Below are 14,934 nucleotides of genomic sequence, written 5' to 3'. Positions count from 1 at the left end.
ATCATTTTTTAAAGCGGGTCTGGGGCTTTATAAAGTAAGGAAAATGATTTGTCAGCAGGCCTTAGGAAAGTCATGGGAATAATAGAAATGGGTCTTTTCTCAGAATATGCAAGAGCATAGTGGTCCTTTATGATTAGAACACAAATGGGTGGGGAGATTTATTAACTGTAGTTTCTTTTCCAAGAGCCCAGGGTTCGGTGAATTCAGCGTTGTCACTGTCTAAAGAGGACTGAGGTTCTGATCACCCTTCTTTAGTGAGGGGAGACCTAAATTTGCTGCACTCACTTACTGTGATTTTAGTGTCAAGAATATGCACAGTTTTTTCACATGGCCCTCCATGCAAGTCAGGAACTTCATCTGGTACTCAAGCAAAGAAGCAGTAATTTGTTCCCACTGGAAGGCAGACTGTGGGTGTTGACTCTGGAAAGCTGGCACCTACACTGTGCCTCCCAAACTCAATTTTCACTCAGCTAGCTGATTTAGAACCCAAGTTTTTATAAGGCAGCCATACTCTATGGAAGAACAAGCTGGAAATAGAAACCCAGGTCTTCTCAAGGCCGCTTGTGATGCAGGCGTGGCCTCGGGGGGCAGCCTGCAGGGGGGCCCTGACGTTGCCCATCTCCCGAACAGATCCTGCAGGAGTTGGAGTACGGCCCCTCAGTGGACTGGTGGGCCCTGGGGGTACTGATGTACGAGATGATGGCGGGGCAGCCCCCCTTCGAGGCTGACAACGAGGACGATCTGTTTGAGTCCATCCTCCACGACGACGTGCTCTACCCGGTCTGGCTCAGCAAGGAGGCGGTCAGCATCCTGAAAGCTGTGAGTCATCGACCCTCGCCCTCTTTCTGCTCCCCCGCCCCCGCCCCTTTCCCCATCCCACCTCTGCTCACTGCCCAACAGAAAGGGTTGAGGGCAGTCACCCTGGGAGTTCAGGTTCACTACAGGGGCTGCTGTTGAGAAATCGAGCCCGGGGCAGATTGCTCTTCTTGTGGTAAAGGGATACCACATCTGCATTCCCAGAGGAAAGCTCTGTGCACTTGTGTGTCCTCCAGAGCTGCAGAGGGGGAGACCAACCCCAGTGGTGCTGGGGTCACCCCTACTGCTCACAGTCTAGGGGCAGTACCCCCTTTCCTGATCTGCCACCCATGTCTGTCTACCTCTGGGGCTTGCGATGGGGAAGAGAGAAAGGTGGGGAGGGGGAGACGCTGTACCCCTGTGTCGACAATAGCGACACTGATCAAAGAAGATGTGTCCTCTCAAGATCCCTGTAACCACAATGGATTCAGATGTAACAGACTTTCCCATGCCGCAAATAGTCCCTTACAGATGATAATGCTTAGTACTTGCTCAGTGTAATCATGGCTACAACACTGAGACGCTGGCACTATGGCAAGGAAATGAAGTTATCTGTCCCCCTGGGAGTGCTGGGGGAGGCGAGGTGCAGGGAATGTAAACAGACCAGTTTACCTAGGGAGGGTCGCCTCACTGGGTTGAGGCCATGACAGCCCAGCAACCCTGACTTCTATTCATGGCTTCTCTCACCCATCAGAACACCCCAAAGTTCAGAGTCAGAATGCCACAGTCCCAAAATTTGCCATATCAAAATACCTGCTCCATCATGGTTTATTTTTCTTGTTTTCCAAGTCAAGTCCCAATATTTACCTAATTGTATATATACAGAAGTATTACATCACTATCATAAATGGAAAATTAATATCACTTGCCATAATTGATTAACATAAATCATCCTATAAAAATAGTAAAAAGGCCTAAAATCATTTCATAGTTGTCTGGAGGGGACTCGTACCATGTTTTGGAAAATGCTCCATCAGAACATGTTGCTTCTTTCTGCAGTTCATTTTTCCCTTCCTCTTCCCTTCTTTCTCTCATCTTCCTTCCTTCCCTCCCTCCCACATCTATTTCTCTTCCTCTGTCTCCCTCCAATTCCTTGATTCAATGAACAACTATCTGTTGAGTGTTTTCCTATATGCGTTGTGCAGTGTTTTCCTCTAGCATTGTGCTAGATGCTGCATGAGTGTGTAACAGCCATCATTCTTGCCTTGTGGAGCCTGTGATCCAGCAGGAGAAGGTGGGAATTAAGTTAAAAAAACACATCCATAGGTGACCACAATTGGGCTACGAGCAGTGAAGGAAGCAAAGAGAATATGTTCATTTACTCATTTATTCAACACCTATTTATTGGGCATTTGGATATGCCAGTCACTATGCCAGGTGCTGGCAAAGGAAGACCCTGTAGCACCTGAGGCAGCTGAGGATGCCCCCAGCAGAGCTGATCACTCACCCTGGGCCCCAGACACCAACCGGACACACCTTCCAGTGAGCATCCTGCCAGTACCCTAGAGGGGCCATTTCATTATGAATGATCAGAGCAGTGGTCTTCATCTAGCGATGATTTTGCCCTTTTCCCTCCCCACCCCCCACACTTCCATCATCCCCCAGAGACATCTGGCAATGTCTGGAGATGTTTTAGTTGTCTCAACTTGGAGGGGAGGGATGCTGTTGGAATCTAGCAGGTGAAGCTAGGGATACAACTAAACACCCTACACCGCACAGCCCCCACAGCTAAGAAGTATCCAGTCCAAACTGTCATAAGCAGATATCAAGAAGAAGGAGGTTGTGCCTGTGTCAGCTGGTTGGTGAGGGCGAAATGTCTGGGAAAAGACGAGACTCTGGCTCGGGGTCAGCTTCCTGAGACGCTAAAACCTGTGTGTTTATCCATGGCCCTGATACTTCCCCTCCCAGAAGTGGGAGGACAGGAAGAGCTGAGGAAGCAAGGAGAAGTCTTCTACTCCCTTGGCCTTGGAACACTTCACTTCCTCACATTGTCGCTTGATTCTAGGGCCAGGCCAGGTTTTCCATGACTCTGGCCACTGAGCCGTGTCTCTTGAGGGCTGCTGCCTACGTGCAGAACTCTCCAGAAGCCTTTTGCACCGTAGAGTTATGCAGTGCACCACCTATGCAACAGTGAGTATCGGTCCTGCTTCCTCCCTTCCTCAGCCCTGTGCCCTGAGGCCCAGCCTTCAGCCCGCTGTTCCCTCATCTCACTGGACGGAGTGCACAGTGGGAGCGAGGCACGGACCTAGATGCTGGGAAGATAGGACTGATTCCTATATTATAGAGCTCACCATGGAGAAAAACATTCAGACAAATTATAATTTAAATGAACGAGAAGCATCTACCCAGCACCTCTTCACCCTCTTATCTCTGCCCAGGTAAGATTCTTTGGTTTCAGCAGTGCCAGGCAGGAGTCAGTAGGAAGTTCTTGCTGCCCAGGAAACTCTCCCTTGCTGAAGCCTGAAATGCCATCATTATAGATTTATCGCTCTGAATTTAATTTATACGTTGTCCTCTTAAGGTCCTTTGTTTAAACTCTTAGCCTTCACCCCATGAGATGTAACACTCAGCCTCTGAGACACATGCAAACACACACCACTACCTTTATTTTGGTTGGCTGTCAGAAATGTTTCCACCTACCAGCACTGATTTTTTTTTCAAGGTTATATTTTTATACATCTGCTCAATTAAATTCACATTTGCCATCAGGACTGACTCATTTAGTAGGAATAGTAATTTCACTTGGGTGTGTGAGTTCACAAGACACCAGCCAAAAAGTACAAAACACATCAATGTGGTTTTTACAGACAAGCATTGGGAAGCAATAAGCCTTTCTTTTCCTTGTTTTTTGTCTGTTAATCTATGTTGAGTTTTGTGTTAGCAATTACAAATTAAAAAAAAATTTTTTTAAGTAGGAGGGCCCATATCCAGGAAAAGGAAAAGGGAGGAGGTGTCTTTGAAAATTGACCTTAACATGAATATCTGGTCTTCTTTCCTTACCTCCAGAAGGACTGTTGACCTCTTAGTATGAGGTTATCAGACTTCAGTATCCCTGATGAGAAGATTTAAGAATCTGAGGGGAAATCAGAGGGTTAGAAAAAGTCTAAGTTCCTAATCTTGACTTGATACCTTGCTGGCTGTTTGACTTTGGCCAAGTTAATTAACTTCTCTGAGCCTCAACTACCTCACTTATAAAGTAGGGATCATGTTAGTCCCTCAGAAGACTGTGTTCCATGGAATGAGTCAGTACATGTATATCATATATGTAGAGTGGTGGCCAGTGCATAGTAAGTCCTACCTAAGAATGAGGGGCGAAGCTCCTGAAAGTACAGAAAGTGGGCTTGGGAGGTGACGCCAAAGATGCTGCCTTGGCTGAGCTCCACCTTCCCCCCAGTGCCTCTGCCTGCCAGGCCGCTGTTCCTGATTCTCTTTCTGTCTTCATCCCCCCAGTTCATGACCAAGAACCCCCACAAGCGCCTGGGCTGCGTGGCGGCACAGAACGGTGAGGACGCCATCAAGCAGCACCCGTTCTTCAAGGAGATTGACTGGCTGCTGCTGGAGCAGAAGAAGATCAAGCCGCCCTTCAAACCTCGCATTGTAAGTAGGCCTGTCGCTTGTACACACCGAGGGTGGGTCTGGCATCCATGCACAGAGATGAGGGTCTGGGCACATTTCACAACCAAGGTGACAAGGGCAGAAGGTCGCCAAGAGACACCCTAAAAGAGTCTCGTCAAAGATACATAACCAATAGCTGTAACCAAGAGGATGACTTACATGGGACATAGAGGAATCTTTTGTACTTTAATCAAATTTTATATATCTTGACCAAAATTGTAGGCGATACTGGTTTTCTATGTGTGGTAGAGATACAAGGTTTCTTTATAAATCACCTTTTTTTTTATGAGTCAATTTAAAGAAAAATATTAACTCAGTGATAGTCGCAGTCATTGTTTGGAGCTAGCACAGGGCCTGAGGCTGAGACTCAGAGGTGGACATTTGAGGAAGACTGTCCCCAGAGCGGCCCGTGGAGCCTGGTTCAGTGAGATGCCATTTCTTTAGACCGCGTCTCTGCCTTCTTTGACCCACTCTCCCTTCTGCCTTCTCTCCAGCCTCAGCACACACTTCTTCCAGGTCCTTCCACCTGTTGTGACCATGCCAGTCAGAGGAAGGTGCAATCATTGTGTTTGAAGCTCAGAGGTTAGAAAGAGGAATAGGCCTGTCGAGTCCAGGCTTGACTCAGAGAGCAGAGACCACATTGTGGCCGTGACCTGCCTCTGGAAGGGAAAGGGGTCAGAGGTGCTTTCCTTAAAGTTAGAGAGTGGGTGTGTGTAAGCATGCATGTGCATGTGCATGCGCACATATCCATGTGTGTTTGTGTGTGTGTGTAAGGGGAAACTCTTAGTTCTCTTGCACCCTAGCATGATAAAGCTATCATTTAGATGAAACTTTGGGTAGCCAGCTGGCTAGTGTCCTGGGAATGAAGCGGGCTGTGTAATGAAGTTACGGGGCAGAGCCCCGGCGTGGTAGGGCTGGGGTCTCAGGCAGTGAAGACTTGTGATTATCCAGTCAGCCCTCAATCACCCCACATTCTGCCAGAGGACTTCTCCTCCATCACTTCCAAGTATAAAAAAGACCCTCCTGTGCCTTGGGAATCATCAGAGAGGAAATCCACTATTTTCTAGGAGGTTTTCTGGGGGTCAGTGGTTGACAGTGTGGGGATCTTAGAAATATTTCGTGTTGGGGGTAAGACTCAGCTGAAGGGTGTGATCCAGGCCTCAGCCAGACAAGAGCATTCAGGTGGACGGTCCCTGGACATAGTCCCATCACCATTCTTTGTTTGCTTCCTTCTTGGGTGTTTATGATTTTCTCTGGCTGACACACAGCTTGGAACAGGCTAAGTTCAGGTTTACCTTCTTTCTTTGTTAACATCTCCCACAGCTCTGGGGCCTGCTGCTCTAAGCCTGTGATGGGAGCTCAGAGCAGGGCTTATGGCACATGCCAGCCTGCCTAAAGGCTGCCCCACCCCATCCCTAGGGTCTCTGCAGGCGATCTTTTAGGACCAGATGAACTGACAAGTTTCCCCAGACAAAATGAGGGGGTCAGGAGACCAGAGGCCAGGCAAAGGAGGAGAAACTTATTTTAGGTTTAATCTAAGTTGATCAAACCCAAAGAAAATTGGGAAATAGACCTGAGTAAGGAATCTAGGCCCAACAAAGAGAAAGCCAGGATGAGCGCGGGGCCCAGTCAAACAGTGCAGGTCTGCAGAATGACTTGAACCCCAATCTAGAGGCCAGGTAAACAAAGGACTTGATGCTAGGCTTGCAAAGGGGCAGGGCTGGAGGAGCAGCCCCTTCTGGGGGTGCAGGCTGGAGGGGACAAGCCCCAGGGGACCATCATCAGCAAGGGGTGTGAAAGGAACAGGGGTGGGACAGAGGCAGGCAGGGAATCTTTGCAGAGAGCCCACAGGGAAGCACGGAATTCAGGAAACTCTTTGTGGTAAAAGGCACAAGGAAGCTTTAAAGGATGAATTTATGAAGCAGAGTCTTTTTCTGGAGTGGTCTGGTGGCTGATTGTCACTCAGATCCAGTGGAGGTGATTGCTCTGAGATGGCCAAAGAAGCCCCAAGAGGTGCTGGTCTCCAGGAGCTCTTCCCAGCAATTCCTGGGGCTTCCACCCTGCAGTCTGAACTCTGAGCGCAGTGAAAGTGCACACCTGAGAACAGGGACACTTGGAGCAGTCCCTGGCTTCCCCAGAGAGAGGGGAGGGCAGGAAGGACAGATGTGCAGTTTCCATGGCCCACAGGATGGGCAAGGATGCAGACAGAGGAAGTGGCGGGGGTGGGGGGTGGGCATGGAGCGGAGCATGAACCAGAAGGCTGAGCATGTGACCCAGTCTGCTAGCTTAGCCCTGGCCCTAGCAAGGGGTGTGGGTGCTCCTGTGGACAGGGGGTAATGGCTCCCCAGGAAGCAGCAGTAGAAGTCCATCCTGGGTCAGGGGTTCTTTCTATCCATGTAGAATGCAAGAGCCCGGTGCTTCCCTTCCCTGGGCCTCTCGACAGCCCCAACCTGGGACCAGAGGGCAGGACTCTGCTTGCTTCCTTTGCTGAGGGGCTCAAGTAGGCTTCTGGGGGCCATCCAGGAGCTCCCACCAAGTTCACAACTGTTTAGCATTCCTAAAGACTGAGTCATCATTGCCTTGGAAATGATCCTCTGGGCATGTTCCTGCTCACCCCCAACAGGCTTCCAGAGTCACTCTCAACACTGTTGGGGGTCAGGAGAGAGGACGTTTATTTGGCTGGTTTGAATTCAAACTTACATTGTACGAGAGGTGCTTCTGGTCACATCTGGAGCTGAGTGATGTTGATCCTTACTGAGTTCTCAGCTATAGGGCAGTCAAGATATATTCAAGTTATTTAGATCTCTGATCACAATTATATCCTTGTGACAAGAGATTTCTCTCCAGAGAAATATTAAAATGGGGAAAGAACAGTCTTCATCTAGTTAGCACGTTGAAAAGGTGTCCCAAATCTGTCCCTTGATTGAAACCTCTTCTCTGAAAAATGTTAATGGCATCATCCTGAGTCACCTGTGGGCTGTGTGTAATGGAAACGAGTTTTAAGTTGAATTAAAGCCCACTGCGATGACGGATATACTGTATCTTATCATTGAAAGCCCTAGTAGGACCAGTGTGGAAACTCACACAGGTGTTTATAAGCCATCATCCCCTCTAACCATCTCAGGATTCTCCCTGGGGGTGTGGAGGCCTGCCTGGCTCAGATGCCAGCAGTGAGCAGGGCTCTGTGTTCCAAAAGCTGAGTCAGCACAACCCACAGACAGAGCTACACATGAGAAGTCATTGGAGAGACCCTGGGAAGCTGAAGTGTGTCCCCATAGACGTCATCTTTTGCTCATGGGACAGGGAGTTCCAACACAAGACAGGCTCTTCTTGGACTTCAGGTGTCACATAACTTAAGGACATGCCAGATACCTTCTGAGGAGAACCACGGAAGAATGGTTTTGACAGAGAGAGGAAGAAAAACTGGTTTGACTTTGGGAACAAGTGGCCAAGGTGTTTGATCACAAGTGGGCGAAGGGCAGTGTGAGTGTCTTAGATCTTAGGGACAGACTCCAAGTCAAAGGCAAAAAGCCACTCTGAGAAGGGAGGAGACAAGTTTGTGATCAAGCATCTCCAGCTATGCACCTTGGTGGTGGCCTAGAGAAGACACAGGGCATGCGTTCCAAAAGCAAGGAAAGCTATGCACGGACTCCCCATGTCATCAGGCTGAAGATCTCCAGGGTGTTCAGTCAAGGGCCTGGGGCTCCAGAGGGAATTCTGGGACTCCTCTGTTCTGGGCTTGCTCTACTTGCTCCCTGCCCATGCCCTGCTGATGTCACACCAGGATGCCACCAGTCCCAGGAGCCTGTTGAAGAGCTGCTTTCCACTGCTCTGCTGGCCCTACTGAATCTGAGCCCCCTGGGCTGGTGGCGGGGTTGGGGGGGGGGGGGGGTGGTGCAGGCATCCTGCCTGTCTGATTCAGGAAGGAATTGGTTTTGTCTGGTAGTGGGTGCTGGGGAAACAGACTGGGTGAAGTCCTGTCATCCGGTCTAGGAGTTATGAAGAGACAAAGCATAGTAGCCTGTGTTTCAGAGTTCCTAACCATCCCCACTCCCCCGCACAGACAGAGCCCCTACACACGAGTGGGCACAGCAAACTGCACTCTGCCCATGCTGGCTCAGCTGAGGCTGGGGTCCCTGGATCACCCACACAGGGCTGAGGATATGGCAGGAGAACAGCTTCCAGAACTGGTTTCCATCCCCTCCACAGGAAGCCTCGCCCCTCTAAAGATATCACCGGGGAGATTGTCCAGATTTGTACCTGGAATTTGGCCTCTGGTCAGGTTCCATCACATACTTCGATTGGCTGCTATTCCCTCCAGGCCTTTGCCTTCCTGAGATGTTTGCTGAACTGAGATTTCTGCTCCCTGGCGCCTGAACCTCCCTGTCTAAACCCTGCCCTGACTCACCAGCTGTCAGTATTTCCTGGGTTTCCTCCCTTCAGGTTTTCACCCCTTTGCGGTAACCCCACCCTAGGACATTTTTCAGTGGCCTTTGCTTCTGCGTGGAGCTTTCCTTCTCATCTTTCCTCCCAGCCATCTTGTCTTGTATATTCTCCCTCCTCCACTTTCCTTTTTATGCTCCTCCTGACCACCCTTTCTCCACTCCCATGCTCTACTGATGTTGTACAAGTGATGAGCCATTAACACCGAACTGGAGACTTGGTGCCAATCATGCACTCAAATCAGTTTTCCTGGGGTGGCTTGCTTCCAACCAAGGGCATACAGCAGTGGGTGGGTGGGGGAATAGAAAAGCCAGCAAAGCTGGATCTGTGACCTTTGATGCTGGAAAAACTCTCCAATATGGAATTCACCATCTATCTTACTGGGGATTTGATTCCAAGACAGTGGCATCATTTGCTGCCATTAAAAGCAGCCTATTTAGCTTTTGTGTTCCTAGCGGGCTTGCCTTCCTTGGGGACCATAGAAGACAGAGTGATGTGTTTGGTGTGGTTGAAGGGCATCATCTGACCTTGTAGATCTTGGAGGTATTTTGCTCACTCCTAGCACTCCTCCTGCCTACTCCCACCCTGCCCCCCAAAAGCAGGAGGCTCTGAGATTATGGCTTCAGTGCTGAAATGGGGGGTAGCCAGTGGAGGAGGGAAAGGTCTGCCTTCCCAACAGCCCACCTGTCCTCAGTGAAAGCCAAAATCAATGAGGGAAATGCTAGCCAAGTAAACTTCTCTTTGTGTACATGTTCTCTCTTTTCAAGTTTGCTTCAGTGTGAATGTCCCTCTTTAAGGTAAGGCCTCCAGAATGGGGAGTCTCTCCAGGTAGGTGAGCCCTCAGGCCTGGTGACATGGAGGCCCCTTTCAACCTCATGATCTGTTCCATCCAGCCATCCACACTGCATGGCGGGACCCTCAAGGGAGGCCCTTCCTGCATGCTCCTGCATGACCAGGCTGTGCTGAGAGAAAACTGGGAAGTGGGCCTGAGACCCTCACACCCTCACCAACTCAGCGACCCTGCTGAACAGGCAACCCTTTCCGCTAAAGCCAGCCCATCAGCTGAAGACCTGTAAGCGTGAATCTTGAAGACAGAGCCCCAGAGACCAGGAGAGGCTGTCCCCATCTTCCACATGGCAGGCAGGAGCGGGGCCCAGTCAGTCCCCACAGACAAATGAGGACAGCCCACTGGCCTATGTCCACGCCAGAGTGACAACCCTTAGCCTCCAAGAAGCTGCAGAGCCCCTCCAAGACCCAGGATGCTGGCCCAGGGCTGAGGGCATGGGAAAAGTCCAGGAACCTGTTTTTGGTAGCTGGCCCAGGTAGTGGCATGGTACAGTGGACAGGGCACTGGCTGTCACCCCAGAGGGACTTGGGTGGGAATAAAATTGCTCTCATCGGATACCCATATGAACCTAGGAATTCACCTCTAGCCTTCTTGAACCCTGACCTCCTTATCTGTATAATGGGCTTGAGAATACCCGCTCACAGAATTACTATAGGATTAGCTTACAAACCTCAGATGCTTTGCGTACTACAGATTCTCGATAAATTTTAGTTCCTGTCTCTCTCCATTCACTACCCACAACCCAGCCTGTTATAGCCCTTCTTCCTCTTATCCCAAGATTCCAAGAATCAAGAGTTCAGGATTGCAGGAGGTGGTGTGATATTAATATTTGAAGGCTGGGATGTGGAATCAGATACAACCAGGATCCAATTGGGGCTGTCACATCTTGAGAAAGTCATCTCATTTCTCTGAACTTCTGCTGATCCATGAAACAGGGATGATAAAATCTGCCATACTGGATTGATGTCAGGAAGGAAAAACCTGGTGATGTGAAGTGATTAGGACAGTCCTTGATATGCAGTGGGTGCTGGGGCTGGTGCTTATGCTGATGGTGGTGGAGACAGTAGGGGTCTAAGTTGAGGGAGGCAACTCTGGACCATATTTCTGATCTAAACTGGTGGAGGTGCCAGGCATTCAGATGAAGGGTAACACCTTGTGTGCAGGGGAGCAGCCATCCATTGCAAGCAGAAAGGCATCTAAAGACTGGCAGAGAACACAATTTAGACTCTGCCGGAAAGCCTCCTGGGGCTTAATGCTGGCGTTGCCACTGGTCTGAGCTGGGGGAGTTCTCAGAAGGAGGAGCTGCAAGACAGCGATCCACCCTGGACACCAGTATTCAAGCCCTTTGCCCCTTGGAATATTCCAAGGTTTCCCACCTTTTATTCAGTGAATTTGCCCATGACCTTTACTGTTCCTGCCATCATCCAACCTTTACTGTGCCTTTGCTGAGCACGGCTGTGTGACTTTCAGTGTCCCAGCCCTGAGATGGTAGCAGTCACAGCTTCCCAAGTATTTCTAAGCTAAACAGCCTCAGTGGGGTGTCTTTGACTCTGCACGGTAAATTTCTCTCAGAGAGTTCTGACTGCAGGAGCATCCCTGTGTCCAGGGACTGGAGGACCCATGTGTGTATCACTCTGGTCCTCCCAGCCCCCCACCCCAGGGGAGGGCATTCCATAAGCTCTAAAGTTTTTATTTATGACTTGATAGCTGTTAGATTGGGATTCATCTTCGTAGATTCACCAAACTAGTGCATATTGAATTTAATCTCCTTTCCACCCCATGAGCACTTAAGATAACACACACACATCCTATTTGGGAGCATGGGACCTAGTAGGCTGTTCCTGACTGAAGTGGGGAAGGGCAGGAGCATTAGGGAAGGTTCTTGAGAGTTGCTGGATCTTGGCAGAGAAAGCCAGGAAGGGTTAGGAAGAGAGAGCTACCTGGGAAAAGGCATGACAGGGCAAAGAGAAGGGCAGGATTCAGAGCAGCTCTTTGCAGCTGGTGTTTAGTGAGTGTGTGGTTTGTGTCCTGTGGGATGTCCTGGGTGCGGGGAATGTAAACATCAAAGAAAAGAACCCCCTAGGAACATGGAACACTTTCATGTCACCATGTGACGTAAGGAGCTGAGATGGCAGGAGGAGATACTGAATACGGAATGCCTGAGGACTACGAAAAGTGAAAAAAGTGAAAGTGAAGTTGCTCAGTCATGTCCGACTCTTTGTGACCCCGGGGACTGTAGCCTACCACGCTCCTCCATCCATGGGATTTTCCAGGCAAGAGTACTGGAGTGGGTTGCCATTTCCTTCTCCAGAGGATCTTGCCAACCCAGGGATCGAACCCGGGTCTCCCGCATCGTAAGCAGACGCTTTACCATTTGAGCCACCACAACAGGATAAAATCCAGGATTTAATTTTGGGAGCAGAGTCTTGAGGTTTAGAAGACAGCCTCTGCCCCGATCAGGCCTGTGTGGGTCACGGGAGCCACTTCCCACCCACCCTCTTGTAGATGGTCCCGTCCAGGGGGGCCACGTAGGTGGATGAGCAGTGCCCACCTGCCCATCTCTGCAGACAAGGCTTCAGGTTGTCCTGCACACTGTGGAGGCACAGTGGTCAGAGGCTGGATAACATGCATCTAAATAACAGCAGAACATTAAGCTTTTCTCATGGATGGGCTCTGTCTTTCAGCCCTCAAACTGGCATTTGCTAAAACATTATCCTAGGGTTCTGGGGTCTAGCAAGCACACATTGGGTTTGTAAAGATTTGTTAAGTTTGCACATCAACCTCAGTCTCTTTAAAGTGAGAAAGTGAGAAGGCCTGGATCACCAGCCTGCATCTTTCCAAGCCTGCGTGTTATTTGGGCTCCTCCTTTCTGGGACCTACTCCACCCCTAAAGAAGTTTTCTTGGAGCACGGAATTTGGGTGTCAGTGGAGTATTTCAGGTGTGTGAGCCCAGCTAGGTGTGGAGGAGGGTCCAAAATGATGGGGACAGTGAGATATGATCATTGCCTGAAGCAGGGAGATGGACAGATAAGCCTGGAGTGGGGCTTGTCAGCTGAGGTGACCTGGAAAATAAACCAGACCTTGACTGGACACTTCAGCCACTCCTTCCTCCTCCCCATAAGCAGCTGGCACATGGCTATTGCTGGAGATTGGTGGTCCTCCTAGGGAGACATCACAGATTCAGGCTACAGGTACCCAGGTGCCTGGGATGTGGGTGTTTCACCAGATGACTCAGAATACCATCACCCCCAAAGCAGGGGATTCCAGAACTTAGCCCCTGCTGTGTATCACAGGCAGTGAGCTAAACAGAAGTCGCTGGACAGGGCTAGGTCCAGGTCCCCACTGTGAGACTCTGTGAGACCTGCACAAGACACTGAGTCTCTCTGCTCCTTTCCTTAAAATGAGGGACTTGCGTGGTCCCTAATATTTCTCCCAGCCCCAGCTACTCCACGTAAACATGCTCTATGAGGGCAGGGAGGTTTGTGGTTTCTAAACTTTATTATAACTACATTTACAGAGCCTAAAAGTTACCTGTTTAAAGTGTACATTTTGATGTGTTTTAACAAATGGCTACACCCATGTAACCACTTGTATATGAAGGTATGAACATCTCTGTGTCTGAGCAGTTCCCAGATGCCTTTGCCACCAGCAGCCCTTGATCTGCTTTCTGTCCCTGGAGAGGAGACTTCTCTTTTTCCTAGAGTCTCATGTGCCTGGAGTCATGTTGTATGTACTGTCTTATGTCTGGCTTCTTCCACCCAGCATCAAGTATGTGAGATTCATATGTTTAACTTTTCATTATGGAAAATTCCAAGCATGCACAAAAGTAGCAAGAAAAGCAGAATCCCCGTGTGCCCATCACCCTACAGTGACAATTAGCAAGCTCTGGTCCAGGTGTTAGGGGAGGGATGTGCTTCCATTTCTTTCACAGCTGTGTTCTTAGCAAAAACTCCTGGCACAGAGTAGGGATTCAGTATGTCTGTGTGGGATGAATGAATGAATTCTGTAGCTCTACAAGTGTTTTTTCCAGAGAATGTTTCTCTCCCAGTTCCATCTCTAAATTCTCTTCTCACTTTTTATGGCCTAAGATCTGTTCCAGTGTGCACCTAGGAATTTGGGGTGATAAGATCCTGCATTAGGAAACCTGAAATTTTTGAATGGTAAGAGAAGGTGGGTGACCTCATCTTGACTTGAGAGGCATCTATTAGAGTGTTTACAGTTGCCGTTTTAAAGCCAGTAGGCAGAGCTGTAATACCATCTCTTCCCCTTGGGCCAAGAGAACTTGATCTCCATCCAAGGCATCTTCATAAATATGGGGAGAAAAGACGGATCTGTGGAGGATCAGGGTTTTTGCCAGGACCCATTGGAAAGTTTCTTCTTTGTGTACCAAAAAGCATCCCTAGAGTAGCTAGACTCAACAGCTGTCAATGATGACACTGCTCTGAAAAGTTAATGATAAATGAAAAAGGGCCCCACGGTTAGAGGCAGAGCGGGGCTGGCTCTGCCACTGTGTCTGCCCACTTGCAGCAGGAGCGGCCACGGGTCCTGCCGCTGCACGCCCTGCCGCATGGGGCCAGCTCACTGCAGAGCCTGGCCCGGGGGCTCAGGCTTAGGGCAGGCCGTGGCAGGTAGCGTGCAGTCTCCTCCTAAGACTTTTTATTCCTGGGTATTGACCTTGTATTTCCTACACGTTTTCAGTTCCAGACACCCTGCTGGGTGCCCCTTTACCCGACTTCCAGATCTTCCCCTCAGTGGGTTGTAAAATCAATTTAGAGCGTTAAGGCAGAAAACATTTTTAGTGAAGACTAGGATCGGGTTGACTAGGGTAAGGTACAGTAGAAAAGAAAAGAACTAAGTAGAGAGACTGGAAGACAGACTGAATCACGTAGAGTGAAGGTAAAGTGTAGCGAGCTGCACCTTTACTCGGGGGTGGTGGAGTGAGGTGATGTTCACTAGGTTCCATAGAAAATGTATTTCTACTCTTGGTCATAATAAAGAATTTAAAAGGACTGTACTCTTCTTCACCCTTCAGGTCGAAGAAATGACCCCAAAGGGTCTAGTGGGGATGGCAGCCTCATGCACTATGAGAGACTCAGAGCAGAAGGCAGTTTTTGCTTGTTGGTTGGTTGGTTGGTTGGTTGGTTCTTAATGCAGCAACAACACTGTTGGTGAGA

The 14,934-nt window shown here is 49.5% G+C and overlaps 1 protein-coding gene across 3 annotated transcripts in view; it reads left to right on the top strand.

Annotated features, from left to right (window-relative positions):
- Positions 1–14,934, top strand: part of PRKCE (protein kinase C epsilon) — a 542,503-nt gene that overhangs the window by 510,608 nt on the left and 16,961 nt on the right. For 2 of the 3 annotated variants that reach the window (XM_043918105.1, XM_043918104.1), the window contains exons 14-15: positions 631–819; positions 4,306–4,452. In XM_043918105.1, the coding sequence (XP_043774040.1) occupies positions 631–819; positions 4,306–4,452 (336 nt within the window). Of the gene's footprint in view, positions 1–630; positions 820–4,305; positions 4,453–9,680; positions 9,711–14,934 lie in introns of all 3 variants that reach the window. The other variant, XM_043918106.1, reaches the window with a different exon arrangement.

This window comes from Cervus elaphus, chromosome 11 (assembly GCF_910594005.1).
Source record: "Cervus elaphus chromosome 11, mCerEla1.1, whole genome shotgun sequence".
Taxonomy (NCBI): domain Eukaryota; kingdom Metazoa; phylum Chordata; class Mammalia; order Artiodactyla; family Cervidae; genus Cervus; species Cervus elaphus.
Note: the sequence above shows the minus strand (reverse complement) of the source record. Positions and strands in the feature narration are given on the sequence as shown.